The sequence below is a fragment of the Mesoplodon bidens genome (genome assembly GCF_964165515.1).
Source record: "Mesoplodon bidens genome assembly, chromosome: 3".
NCBI classification, from domain to species: domain Eukaryota; kingdom Metazoa; phylum Chordata; class Mammalia; order Artiodactyla; family Ziphiidae; genus Mesoplodon; species Mesoplodon bidens.
This window is the reverse complement of record NC_138178.1, coordinates 56026714-56041716: the sequence shown is the minus strand read 5'-3', so window position 1 is coordinate 56041716 and position 15003 is coordinate 56026714. Positions and strand designations below refer to the sequence as shown.

General features: G+C 41.0%; 1 protein-coding gene across 8 annotated transcripts in view; it reads right to left on the bottom strand.

Annotated features, from left to right (window-relative positions):
- Positions 1-513: 513 nt before the first annotated feature.
- The window catches only part of DIS3L (DIS3 like exosome 3'-5' exoribonuclease), a 35848-nt gene continuing 21358 nt past the window's right edge, over positions 514-15003 (bottom strand). For 5 of the 8 annotated variants that reach the window (XM_081228772.1, XM_081228773.1, XM_081228769.1 and 2 more), the window contains exons 9-17: positions 13728-13889; positions 10085-10332; positions 9425-9517; positions 6231-6764; positions 3731-3885; positions 3451-3629; positions 1846-1991; positions 1249-1423; positions 516-1161 (exon numbers count right to left, since the gene is read on the bottom strand). In XM_081228772.1, coding sequence (XP_081084898.1) covers positions 853-1161; positions 1249-1423; positions 1846-1991; positions 3451-3629; positions 3731-3885; positions 6231-6764; positions 9425-9517; positions 10085-10332; positions 13728-13889 — 2001 coding nt within the window. In that variant the 3' untranslated portion in view covers positions 516-852. Of the gene's footprint in view, positions 1162-1248; positions 1424-1845; positions 1992-3450; positions 3630-3730; positions 3886-6230; positions 6765-9424; positions 9518-10084; positions 10333-13727; positions 13890-15003 lie in introns of all 8 variants that reach the window. The other 3 variants (XM_081228768.1, XM_081228767.1, XM_081228774.1) reach the window with 3 other exon arrangements.

Below are 15003 nucleotides of genomic sequence, written 5' to 3'. Positions count from 1 at the left end.
AGGGCCACGTGGTGGGAGGACATAATTGGAGTTTTTCCTGCCTGAGTTTATCAACTTGGTGGAAGGGTAGTTGCAGATAGAAAGTACCACGTTGAGAATCAAGTTTAAAGGTTGGTCTGGTTCTTAGCAGGAGATTCCCATGGGGGAGAGGGAAAGGCAAAGCTAGTTTTTACAAACTAGGACATGGGAAGGTTGCTTTTTGGGGGGAAGACTGGCAGAGTGATGGTGCTAAGTAACAAGTCTCCAGCAAGGGCAAGTGCAATGCAACTCATCATTTGAGGAGAGGGTGGGAATGGAGGTTTGAGAGAATAGACCTTACCGTATGCACCCCACCCTGCTCCCTATGCCCTATCCCCAATTGGTGCTGGGGACAGCAGGGGTGACTGAGTCAAATACGAAATAGGGAGTTTTAAAGTGGATACGTGGTCAGGACAGAGCTTATTATCTGAAGGTGACTGAAAAGTTAATCTGGCACATGTCAGAGGGGCCTATGACCCAAATGGCCCAGTGTAGCAATTACTGGAAAGATTAATACTGTAAAAGAATGGATTTGAGACAAGCTAACCAAAAGTCAATTCTGGGTTTATTAACAAGACCAGCAACATGATTTGCAGAGCCAGGATTCAGTATCTACTTACCTCTGAAAAACCACTTTCCATAGTGACCTAACTACTTTATTTAATGCAACTTAAATTAATGATAAGAAAACATTTCACAAATATCTGATATATCTACCCAATCCCATTCAGGGATTGGGTGACATTGGGTGACGCCGAAAATTATATCTTAATGTTTAAAAGAAGGTAAAACATTCACGTAAGACAAAGGTCTTTTAATGAAGTAAGAAGAGTTTCATATTCCGTAACTGTTGGAAACATCCAGGAGAGCTAGGTCTCTTATTTCCTCTAGAAGTGTGTACAGGCTTCTTCCCTTTGTTTGGCAATATTTTTGATAATCTTTCTCGATGACATTTACTTGGACTTCTTGAGCAAGCTGAGCTTCCTCCATAGATCTAGCTACTTCTTTCACTAAATCACTCTTTAGCAAGAGGGAACTCTGCTGAAAAAGTTCTGTATCTGGCATCATGTATGGTTTGTTGCTTATTATTTCAAGCCTTATTGTATCAGAATGGCAACGTGAGGCCTGTACAGATATTCTCACCTGTCATAGAGGAGAAAATGCATATTACTAAATCACAGTCTTTGTTCTTTGCAGTGAAAGCAACACTTAACATAAATACAGACTTACTGTTACATGGTCAAACAAATGGAACGTAACAGATTCCCCTCCTGTCGTGGTAGAGGTGATTTTGTTTTGAAATCGTTGAAGGGATCCTGGTTTCCATTCAGAATGGCCATCTGGGCTGCATGAGATCACCAAACCATCTTTATTTTTTAGATAAGCAGCACTTTTAATCCCAAACCTGAATCATTGTCAGAATAAAAATCCAGAGATAATATATTCTTAGTATGCAGGTTTTGTATACTTATCTAGAATGCTAGTTTTTCTTACAGATTAAAAACAACTTTTCCAAAAAAAAAAAAAAAAAGAACTTTTCATCTGATTTACCTCCAAATATATTTCATTGAGCAGATGGAAACAAAATGTTTTGCTAAATAACAAAGTAAAATTCTTAAGACTGATACAGATGTACTAGATTCTAATATGCATTTATACTTACATAATGAATTATATATTATTACATTATGTACATATGGTAACTACAAAACAGTTGCTAAAATAAATGCTTTAATAAATTACTTCTAATGTACCATTTATATACCATGTCTATACTTTAAGGTTAACCATGATTTCTTAACAACTATTGTGTTAGAAATAACATACCTTGGTATAAACACAAGCACACCGTTTGTCCTAATTGAATAAATAACCCCATCAGATATGCAACGCTCCTCAGTTTCTGGGTCTTTGTCTTTAAAATACATGCACTGGAAGAGCTCTGTAGACTGCTTCTGAGAATGCTGTGCTGCCTGTAAGAAGAAGCACAACCCCAAAGCATGATGATGGACTTCCCTGACATCCCCAGAAGAGACATGTGATTCATATTCCCACAGAAACAATGTCTTTTAAAAAAGGCTAGGTTCTAGAAAACTATTAATACAAACATTCTTCTCTATCATAATTAAGTCAATTTTGTGGGACCCTTTATCATTCCCTCAAAAATGTCTTAGAAAATTAATTCTTTTAAGAAAACAACTTGTTTGTTATTTAAAAACTGTCTAGTTCATTCAGGAAGAGGAAAAGTATCCAGGTCTATGTCTTACCTTTATTTTCAAGTCTGTCCTACCAAAATCCTGCTGGTAGAAGTGCAAATTAGAACTACTATTCTGAAGGGCAATTTAGTAATAGGTATGAAAGTTTTATTTGTACAGCCCTTTTGACTCAGCAATTCATTATTACCAGGAATTTATCCAGGCAAAATGTGAGAAGTCTGTAAAAGTGTATACACAAGGATGGTTGTAAACTAAATTGCCTGGAACAGTGCTGCCTAACAGAACTTTCTGCAATGATGGAAACGTTCTGTATCTGTGTTGTCCCATAGGTAGCCACAAGCCACATGTGTCTGTTGGGCACGTGAAATGTGGCTAGTGTGACTGAGGAACTGAATTTTTAATTTAAACCAACATGACTAGTGACTATAATGTTGCACAGTATCAAACTAGAACCCTGGATACAGAAAATAATATTAAACATTTAGGCAGCTTCCAATTTTATGTATCACCAAATTGTCTAGTTCTAAGCTGTACAACATTACGGCCACTAGCAACAATATAAAATAGAATACAGGCTTCCCTGGTGGCGCAGTGGTTGAGAGCCCGCCTGCCGATGCGGGGGACACGGGTTCGTGCCCCGGTCTGGGGGGGTCCCACATGCCGCGGAGCGGCTGGGCCCGTGGGCCATGGCCGCTGGGCCTGCGCGTCTGGAGCCTGTGCTCCGCAACGGGAGAGGCCACAACAGTGAGAGGCCCGCGTACCGCAAAAAAAAAAAAAAAAAAAAAAAAGAATACAAAGCAGTTTCTAAAACAATGATGTAACTATATTGACATGGTGTGCTATCAATAACATGTTAAGTGAAAAAAGGCAGATTTCAAACAGCAGGTATGATTGGATAATTTTATAAATAAAAAGAATTGTCTAGAATTGTTATTATCTTTGTGTAGTAAGATGATAATCTTTCACATTTCTACATTTTGGGAAAAACATCTAACCCGTGGTAAATCTCATAAATCCACAGTAAGTCACTTCAGAACATTTGTAAATGTATTGAGAGCTACTCAACAAACTTTATGATTTTTCATGTTATTTCATTGGTTGGAATAATTCTAGAGTTTAATTTGCTAGAAAATACAGTACTTCATTCCACTATACAATAAAGCTTTTCTGTTAGCAAAAGAGATGATGGGTAAGAGAATTAAAAATTCCCTCTTACTCGGTTTCTGTTGTTGATATGTCTGCATAATTCCTCAAGATCTTTGTTGCTGAACAAATTTTCCTTAATTTCCATTTTCTTATCTTTTGAAATGGCTGCCAATAACAGTCGGTGTACTATAATATCTGAGTATCTTCTTATTGGAGAGGTAAAGTGAGTATATTTATCTAATGCTAGACCTTCAAAAATAAACCAAAAAAATCAAAATAAACAAAAAAATATACTTTTTAAACAACTTGCTCAAGCTTATGGGCACACAGAGTAAAATTTTATCATTCACCATAGTGATGGAACTCTTCCTCGGCACATGATCCAGTGGAGAAATACAGTGCATTAGACATGGCTTGTGTAGCCATTGATCGAAGCAACCAGTTGACAATGGGATCATTGGGGTCATTTGCATTATCCAGAGAATCAGCCAGTGCTTTATTGGACCTGACAAAAAAATGTAAAAACCTTTATGTAGTCCCCAGCAATAATTTACAAGTCAACACTCACCATCTGAATATGTTCATCTGCCAGTAGTTAAATTTATTTTGGACACATTTCGGAAGCAACTTTTTTCAACTATAGAAATCTAGTTTGTGGGGCTTCCCTGGTGGTGCAGTGGTTAAGAATATGCCTGCCAATGCAGGAGACATGGGTTCGAGCCCTGGTCAGGCAGGATCCCACATGCCACGGAGCAACTAAGCCCGTGTACCACAGATACTGAGCCTGCACTCTAGAGTCCACAGGCCACAACTACTGAGCCCGTGTGCCACAACTACTGAAGCCTGCACGCCTAGAGCCCATGCTCCACAACAAGAGAAGCCACCGCAATGAGAAGCCTGCGCACCGCAATGAAGAGTAGCCCCTGCTTGCCACAACCAGAGAAAAGCCCATGCAGCAACGAAGACCCAACACAGCCAAAAAAAAGAAATCTAGTTTGCTTTTGAGGTTTAAACAAAGAGTGTCAGAATTCAAATACATTTCTTTCCTTTCCTTTTTTTTTGTGCCATGCTGCGTGGCTTGCAGGATCTTAGTTCCCCGACCAGGGATCGAACCTCGGCCATGGCAGTGAAAGCGCCAAGTCCTAACCACTGGACCACCAGGGAATTCCCTCAGATACATTTCTTAAGTACTGAAGAGTAATGTGCTGAACTTATGAGATGAAGTTATGCTCAGCACATAGTGGGTGGCCAGGTACTTGCTGAATTAGATTCCTAACATCCTTAACCTTAAACATCCTGTACAGGTCAAAGAATGGATTTTTTCTTTTTTTAAATCAAGAATTATTGAGCCAGGGACTCCCCTGGTGGTCCAGTGGTTAAGACTCCATGCTTTGATCCCTGGTCGGGGAGCTAAGATCCTGCATGCCAGGCAGCCCAGCCAAAAAAAAAAAAATTGAGCCAGAGAGAGTTAAAAAACAAAACAGAACTAAACCTGAGGTACACAAGTAAAAGAAACCCAGAAAAAGAAAACCTTTTTCTTTTTTTTAAAGAGGGCGAGCGGAAGTATTCTATTTACTTACTTTTAAGTAGTTTTTTAAAACCCAGGAAATATAGAGTTATAGTAACAATTTAATAATATAGTATATAATTCAGTTCTGTACCGTAGCCTGCCAAGAGAAATGGGGAAGGAGAACGGCGGATGATGAAAGGAGAAGCACTGTGACACAGTGGGCACTAATGTGAGCTTTCAAGTCTGACAGACATGGATTCCAATCCTGGTTCTGCCCTAACCTGCTGCTAAATTATCGGCAAATTAACCCCTCCAGACTTAATTTCCCTATCTGTAAAATATGAATGAATGATCCAAGCTAACACCTGAAAGCCCTTAGCATGTGCGTCTGGCACGCACACAGAGCTCAGCCACGGACTAAACCAGTTAAGAGATACTATCGCCTAAAGAGAGAGGCAAAAAAATCCATTTTCATAAATGAATAAAAGATATATTAATTAGCACCTGTTACTGACAACAAAATATTGAAAAAAGAATCCCCTTTATACATCATTTTTAACAGGGAAAATATTTTATCCTGGAGGTGGGGAGTAAAAACGTCTCATTCTACGGAGGGATGGTATAAATTTACCATCAGTGTGGTGTCTTACGATATTGCCACAGAGATAGGCTGCATTTTTTTTTTTTTTTTTTTTTTTTTTTTCGGTACGCGGGCCTCTCACTGTTGTGGCCTCTCCCGTTGCAGAGCACAGGCTCCGGACGCGCAGGCTCAGCGGCCATGGCTCACGGGCCCAGCCGCTCCGCGGCACGTGGGATCTTCCCAGACCGGAGCACGAACCCGTGTCCCCTGCATCGGCAGGCGGACTCTCAACCACTGCGCCACCAGGGAAGCCCAGGCTGCATTTTTAAAGTATTGAAATAGAGGATTAAGTCTTCGCATTTGCCTAAGGGGCAGATGAAATTAAATCAAGTATAACAGGTTCCTTACTTTTATATTACAAACTGTAGTGGGTCAAAATTACTCCTAAATAAACTTGTTTTAATTTGAAGCCTCTAGGGAATTCCCTGGCAGTCCAGTGGTTAGGACTCCGAGCTTCCACTGCAGGGGGGCATGGGTTCTATCCCTGATTGGGGAACAAAGATTCCACAAGCCAAGCGGTGTGGCAAAAAAAAAAAGAAAAAAATGAAGCCAATATACCTACATTATAGTAAATGAAGAAAGCCAAGAAGTTTTCTATTTTTGGTCAAAGATCTGGCTGTCACATTTTAAGAACTACTGTAAGGTCAATAAGTGTACAGCATCCCCTTCCAGTTCCCTGCCCACTCAAAAGAGGAATTACCGTGTATCTATGAAGAAGCCCTTTGCTTTAGCACATTCTCGGAGTTCAGAAAAAAACTCCTGGTGTGGAGGAGGGTGCCGGCGCAGCAAGGCCTGGTGAGGGAAGCTCTCGCAGATCTTCTTGGCTACCCAGTGGTTGGCCAGGATCATGCATTCAGCTACCGTCTCATGGACTTCCAGGGGCTGCTTGGGGATGAGGTCGTGAATGTTCTTCTTCTCGTCAAGCTGGACGCGAACCTCTACCCCTTCCAGCTCCAGGGCTCCGCACTGGTCTCGTTTGGCTCGGATGTGGCGGGCTATGTCCGTCAACTTTCCTATTGCCCACAGTAACTCCTCTAGCTTGGCTTGTCGGCTCTTCTCATCCAGGTCCCTGAATTCTGGAATATCATCAACAATGTCGACATTTCCGTCCAGTAATTCTTGGGCTGCTTCATAAAATAGTTTGTATGCTGATCGAATAATGGTTCTGCCGTACCATACTTTCTTAATTTCATAGGACGTTTTATCCAATTCCCACATGATGCTTACAGCATACCTACAAAACCAGTCACACATCATTATTTAATTCTTCCATTTTTGAAATAAACAGAACTAGACCCTAAATGTAATGAAAAAAATGACATTGCTACAGGGTTCTGGTCCGATGTTTCAATCCATCACTCCACTGCTAAATCAAAAGATATTTAAAATTAAAACAAGGTTAGATTAGGTTCTGGGGAGCTCTGAGCAAATCTGAAATAAGTTCACATGAAATGTTACAAACCTGACTTTACGGTTCTCCATTTTCCTTGGAACAGCATAGCACTGATAGAGTTAGGTCTACTGGGCTCGCTAGCAAAGAAGAGCAAAGCCTTTCGAGTGCTACAGGATGACACTGAACTAGGATATCAGCCTTGATGGCAGATTCATTAGCAAAAAGGTCACTTAGTAAAGAATCACTTTACCACCAAATCACTCTAACATTTGCAACTCACATAAAAAACACTGGGCTAATTTCTTAATATATAAAGAGCTCTTAGATATCAATTACTAATAGATCAAGAAAGCAAAAGAAAAAGGGGCAGGAAACATGAAATAGTTCACAGAAAAGGATATACAAATGACTGTTAGGCATACAAAAAAATGTTTGACTTTACTCATAGTAGAAAAATGCAAATCAAAACCACTCTAAGATACCATTTTTATTTTTCAAATTGGCAAAGACACAAAAAACACAACATATTGTGCTGGCAAGGCTGTGGGGAAACTAGCATTCTCATACATTGACAGAGAGAATATAATTGGTATAACCTCTGTGGAAGGCGATTTGGTTATTATCTATTTAAACACAAATGCATATACCCGTTGACACAGAAATTCCACTTCTAGGACTTTATCTTCCAGAGATACTGTACTTTTAAAAATGTGAAATGATTTATATTCCACGTAATTCAGTACAGTTTTGTTTATAATAGCAAAAGTTTGGAAACAATCTAAATTTCCACAGATAGATAACTGTTATTAATATGGAATGATTTCCATATTAATGATCTCCAAGATACATTGTTAATTTAAAAAAAAGCAAGGTCTGAACAGTATATATATATATATATATATATATATACATATATATATATACACACACACACACATACATATGGTCGCCATTTGTATAACAAAGAAAGACCACATGCCCATAGGTATGCATGCATGTGTGTGTGCTTATTTTTGAAATAATAGAAAATATATATTGGTCTTTGCCCCTAGCTCTTGATACAGGGCTTCTGAAACCCTTGTAAATTCCTGGGAGGTAGAAGTGTCTTTTGTTCTAATGAGGAGACTCTGGGTGGGCTCCTGGATGAGGGTTGGTCACTGCAAAGACCAAGCCATGATTAGGAGCTTTCAGCCCTGCCCCTCATTCTCCTGAGAAGGGAGAAGGGCTGAAAATGGAGTTACTGATCGATCATGCCAACGTGATGAAGCCTCCATAAAATTCCCAAAGCGTCAGGTTCAGAGAGCTTCTGGATTGGTGAACACATGGAGGTGCTGGGGAGAGTGGCACCCTTGGGCCTGGAAGCTCTGTGTCCTTCCCACATACCTTGCTCTACACATCTCTTCCATCTAGATGTTCATCTGTATCCTTTATCATATACTTTTATAATAAACCAGTAGATGTAGGTAAACTGTTTTCCTGAGTTCTGAGAGCTGCTCTAGCAAATTAATTGAACTTGAGGAGGGGGTCTGGGAACCTCTGATTTATAGCCAGTTGGTCAGAAGTACAGGTAAGAATGTGGACTTGCAACTGGCATCTGAAGTCTAAAGAAGGGGTCGTGGGAACCTCTAATCTACAGCTGGTCGTTCAGAAGCATGCTGACAATCTGGGCTTGTGATGGTGTCTGAAGTTGAGGAGTGGGGACAGTCCTGTGGGACTGAGTCCTTTACCCTGTGGAACCTGATGCCATCTCTGGGTAGACAGTATTAGAACTGAATTAAATTGTAAGACACCCAGCTGGTGTTGCAGAGAACTGCTTGGTGTAGAGAAACACCTCCACACATTTGGTGACCAGAAGTGTCAGATGTGACGTGTTCCCTGTAAAGGCAAAGGAGACTCACAGGAAAGAAAGACATAGCAGGGAAGAGCTGGATTTTTCCCTACATAGGAAGGTGGAAAACTGAGGGGTTTTTTTGTTACAGTATTATGTCTAGGAAAATACAGAAGCAATTGGTAACTGAGGGTAAGTGGCAGGTGGGAGCCTTTCACTAAACATCTTTTCGAACGTATGAATTTTGGGCTACCTGGTTTTACTATCTATTCAAAGACAGACACAAACTTTACAACAAATAAACAAAAAACTCCCTAAGATCATGATCCTCATGCAAAACAGCCTCAACCAGGGAACACATATGTACAAAGGTGTATACATTTGTTCCTAGACTTTGACTTTAAAAAGCCAACAAGAGGGAGAAGGAGCCTCACAGCTGGACAGAAAGAAAAGAGAAAGAGGAGCGGAAGGGAAGGGAAGGTGAGAGAAACAAAGCTGCCCCCAAGTAAGTGGTGCAGCAGGGTATAGAGGATGTAGGGGGAAAGCAGGGGTGGGGAGGCCGGCAGGAGAGTATATCAGAAAGAAGACGAGGAAGAGGCCACAAGCGAGAGTCACTAGTCACCACAGAAGGGGCAAGACAAGCTCTGATGATAAAAGTAACGAACAAACTCACCTATCAACGCCTCCCAGGAGGGAGCACACGTCAGCGCTGAGGATGGAGGGCAGCATGTCATAGCGACGGTCCGCTAAGTAATAAGTGGTGGCCCTGTGAATGACACATATGCAGGCACATGACCTTCAGCAGCAAGAAGCAGGACTGCTGACTGTGCAGGCTGCAGTGAGGAAAATGGCTGAAAGCTCAGCACAAACTCCCCAAGGCTGTTGCTTTTTCATCAAGTGCAGCAGACTGGGTAATACAGCTATTCCCATGTTCCCACTTTTCTAAGTGATACCGCTTTGGGCTGAATATTCTTCCACTGATATAAAAGAGAAAGAAAAAGTGGTACGAATCTTAGTTGTACAAGAAAAATTAGAGTGTAATGATCCAGTATTTATATAAAATAGGATATTACTACATGAAAAATTTAACCCATTTCAATTTAGAAGGAAACAACACATGAAAAGATTCTGTTAAAAAAGGAAAGGTAAATTGATCAAGGTACTACTTTTCTAAAGGAAAAGGGGAAGTGGACCTCAATTTTTTTTTTTTCCTAGAAGAGATCTTCAGAATTGTTCCCAACTATGAAATCTTTGTTTTAAAAATCTGAAAATAGCAGTTACAAAATACATTACAGTCACACATAATCGCAGTGCTGATTTCAAACAGTGTTACCTTGTTCTAGCTTCAATATCAATATAAGAATGCGATGCCACAAAGTGTGTCACGTCTGCGATGTGGACCCCGAGCTCTAGGTTGCCGTTATCCAAGGCTCTGACAGAGAGGGTGTCGTCCACATCTTCACAACCTCTGGGGTCAATGCTGAATACCAGATGGCTTTTCCTAAGGTCCTTACGCTCTCGTTCCTCTTCGGAACTCACCTTCCAAGGATTTTCGGTTGTGTTTACTGGCATCTCACACATCTGTACAAGGAGAGTCCCCAAATTCAACAATTCATGCACCAGAAATTTCCTATAAAAATCCACTCTCTAACATTCTCAATGTGACCTCATGGAAACCCCATTCATTACCCATTGCCTTCTGCAATTAACCTATGTTTGCTTTTTTTGAGAAATAATTATTTATTAGGTGCCTAATATGTGTCAGGAGCTGTGCTAGGCTCTGGAAAGATGGGAGTCAATAGGAAAGACACAATCCCCATGCCCCTGAAGGTACTACAGTCGGATAGGAAATGTCCCAGGGTGTTTATAGCCTCTTTAGTTGTGGAGGCTGGAGAAAGAATGAATGGGTGGCTTATAAAGAGTACAATATCCACCCCATTTTCAAATGATCCATTTGAGCTTTGAGTTCAAGTCAAGCCTGGATAAAAACCAACATGTCCCAAATATTAAAAGCATATTCCTTTTTGAAGCAGGATCAATCTCGAGCATTTTCTCTGCATTATTACCTGTTCAAGCCATCAATTTGCAGTTAAGTAGGCTAAAAGGGAAGAATTCTAGTCCTGTGAAGTCTAATCAACGCTTTATTTTGTTCTAACATTTTCACTAAGCTGTCAAAACAAGTCAACAAATAATTTCCAGATACTAATGGTAAACATAAAAATTTAATAATGTAAAATATTCTAAAGGATTTTACTATTGTAGCCACAATTCTGTCAAAAATTATAATGAAAATAAGAATACCCATATGCTCTTTTTTTAAAATTTATTGTTATTGTATTTATTTATTTTTGGATGCATTGCTGTGCGTGGGCTTTCTCTAGTTGCGGCAAGCCAGGGCTACTCTTCATTGTGGTGCGTGGGCTTCTCATTGCGGTGGCTTCTCTTGTTGCAGACCACGGGCTCTAGGCGTGCAGGCTTCAGTAGTTGTGGTGCACGGGCTTAGCTGCTCCGTGGCATGTGGGATCTTCCCAGACCAGTGATCGAACCCATGTCCCTTGCATTGACAGGCAGATTCTTAACCACTGCGTCACCAGGGAAGCCCCCATATGCTCTTTTTAACATCTTTATTGGAGTATAATTGCTTTACAATGGTGTGTTAGTTTCTGGTTTATAACAAAGTGAATCATCTATACATATACATACATCCCCATATCTCCTCCCTCTTGCTTCTCCCTCCCACCCTCCCTATCCCAGCCCTCTAGGTGGACACAAATCACCGAGCTGATCTCCCTGTGTTAATGCGGCTGCTTCCCACTAGCTATCTATTTTACATTTGGCAGTGTATATAGGTCAATGCTACTCTCTCACTTCGTCCCAGCTTACCCTTCCCCCTCCCCGTGTCCTCAAGTCCATTCTCTATGTCTGCGTCTTTATTACTGTCCTGCCCCTAGGTTCTTCAGAACCATTTTATTTTTTAGATTCCATATATATATGTTAGCATACGGTATTTGTTTTTCTCTTTCTGACTTACTTCACTCTGTATGACATACTCTAGGTCCATACACCTCACTACAAATAACTCAATTTCGTTTCTTTTTATGGCTGAGTAATATTCCATTGTAGATATGTGCCACATCTTCTTTATCCATTCATCTGTCAATGGACACTTAGGTTGCTTCCCTGTCCTGGCTATTGTACATAGAGCTGCAACGAACATTGTGGTACATGACTCTTTTTGAATTATGGTTTTCTCAGGGTATATGCCCAGTAGTGGGATTGCTGGATCATATGGGAGTTCTATTTTTAGTTTTTTGAGGAACCTCCATACTGTTCTCCATAGTGGCTGTATCAATTTACATTCCCACCAACAGTGTAAGAGTGTTCCCTTTTCTCCACACCCTCTCCAGCATTTATTGTTTCTAGATTTTTTGATGATGGCCATTCTGACTGGTGTGAGGTGATACCTCATTGTAGTTTTGATTTGCATTTCTCTAATGATTAGTGATGTTGAGCATACTTTCATGTGTTTGTTGGCAATCTGTATACCTTCTTTGGAGAACTGTCTATTTAGGTCTTCTGCCCATTTTTGGATTGGGTTGTTTGTTTTTTTGATATTGAGCTGCATGAGTTGCTTGTATATTTTGGAGATGAATCCTTTGTCAGTTGCTTCATTTGCTACCCATATGCTCTTCTTTAAAAAATAAATTTTATTTATTTATTTATTTATTTATTTTTGGCTGCGTTGGGTCTTCGTTGCTGCGTGTGAGCTTTCTCTAGTTGCGGTGAGCGGGGGCTACTCTTCGTTGTGGTGTGCATGTTTCTCACTGCAGTGGCTTCTCTTGCTGCGGAGCACGGGCTCCAGGCTCGCGGGCTTCAGCAGTTGCGGCACACTGGCTCAGTAGTTGTGGCTCGTGGGCTCTAGAGCACAGGCTCAGTAGTTGCAGTGCACGGGCTTAGTTGCTCCGTGGCATGTGGGATCTTCCCGGACCAGGGTTCGAACCCTTGCCCCCTGCATTGGCAGGCATATTCTTAACCACTGTGCCACCAGGGAAGTCCTTGCTACCCATATGCTCTTGATGGCAATGCAAACTGGCCCAATTTTTCTGAAGAACAATCTGCCAATTCATAGCAAAAGCTATTTAAATTTTTTATGCCCTTTGACTTGGTAATCTCACTTTAAAGATTACATTCCAAAAGAAAATGATCAAAAAAAAGTAATATTTATGAAATGTTTAGAGCCCAAACGCTCAGCAATTGAGGAATGCTTAAGCAAACTACAGTACATCACTATAGAGTAATTGCCATCACTATTAAAAATAAGTAGGCTAGGTCAATACATAGAAACAATTTTTAAGTGAAGGAAGCAGAAAATAGCCTGTGCACACTATGAGTATAGCTATGCAAGAATAATAAACAAGATTTACGAGGATTTTAAAAGATCATAAAGTGATGAAAATAGCTGATGTTTTATATTCACGGAATTTTTGTTTTCTGTAAAGGTTACAAAAACAGTTTCATAATGAGCATGATTTTTTGACCCATGGGTCAGAGATGTATGGAACCCAAGAAGCTGCTCCCTGCAGCTTTCTGCAGGCCTCTGGTTGAATGATTATGACAGGGACCAGAGCCCAGTTGGGTCTGTAACCAGGTACCCGTGTAGTACCATGGGGGATGGATATATCCTGACTGTAAGACACTGACATACCATTTGTAAGCACAGTAGGAAAATGTAAAAATGTGAGAGCTGTGAGGCTGCAGGAAACTAACTCTGCACTTGAAGCTGCCTTCAACCTGGTTCAAACACAGAATAAAGAAGAGTGAGATTTTCCCATTATCTGTGGTTTTAGACAGTGGGTTATTACAAAATACAAAGATTTTTCTTTCTTAATGACAAAACGGACAACAACAAAAGCAAAAAAAAAAAAAAAAAGTAGAAAATGTCTTTTATCAGAACAAAGGACTGGCGGAAGTCTGACCTGAGCTTCTGAGAAGGGGACAACTGAAATGCTGTTCTCCACCAGGATGGTTGCAATTTCCCCTTCCAGATCTCCGATTCTTCCTAAAACACGCACAAAATGTCCACTTGGATACATGGATGTCGACTCCCAGGAATCAATGCGCACAACCACCCTGAAGTCCTGAACAAAGAGGGGGAAACATGAGCCCAGCACCAGGAGTCAAATGGGTCAATTAGCAGCACCAAACAAACGAGTGATAAACAGCATCAAGCTCCAAAGAGAGTGGTCAATTTGCAAATAGCAGTTTTTCTTTCTTTTCTATTCTTTTTTTTTTTTTGCGGTACGCGGGTCTCTCACTGCTGTGGCCTCTCCCGTTGCAGAGCACAGGCTCTGGACACGCAGGCTCAGCGGCCATGGCTCACGGGCCCAGCCGCTCCATGACATGTGGGATCCTCCCGGACCGGGGCACGAACCCGCGTCCCCTGCATCGGCAGGCGGACTCCCAACCACTGTGCCACCAGGGAAGCCCTCTTTTCTATTCTTTTACTGGGTTCTTCCTGTTTTACTAAACTGCCAGATGGTAGGTAAATGCTTAGTGCAATGCTTTGAAGGGTGGCATTACTCTCTGCACCAAATAAGTGGGCTGGAGAGTGTAGCCTGAGACAGAAAGCCAACTGTGACACATTCGAGTTAACATTTGTGACACAAGGGAAAAACCCAATTATGCATAGTCCAAATTAAATTTCAAAACAAAAAATCTCAATGTTTTTGTGTGGGGGAGTTACTTTCTAATTTCTTTAAAGTTACTTTCTAATTTCTTAAGACATCTTTTGGTGGAGAAGAAGGTTGTCCGTATCAACTGAACCCCACTGCCCCCGGATTCCAGCAAACCATAGACATGGAAAGCAATTGTTACAACTGGCCTCAGAGAGCCTGCGTGAGGCTTTGGGATGGAAAGGTACACAATGACCAGATTACTGGCTGGGGACGTCCTGCTTCAGTGTCTCATTTACAAACTGCAAAACATCGGGCAAATCAAATTGGGCGATGCCTACACCCTTCGCCACAGTAAAGGTTAATTTCTAACTTTCTTGTTTGTGTCTTCTCTCCAGGGCTCTATTCCTTTAAGGATAATCGATTCTGTGAAGTACCACTATATCATCCCTACAGGGCAGAGCCATCGTATTTCTATATCGCTTGCTGAAAGAAAGCTTGTTAGTGTTGGCAAAGTGTATCTATTGAAAAGTTTCTGTGTTGGACAGCTGGATAATGGATATTCTCTCTAGCTGTCCTA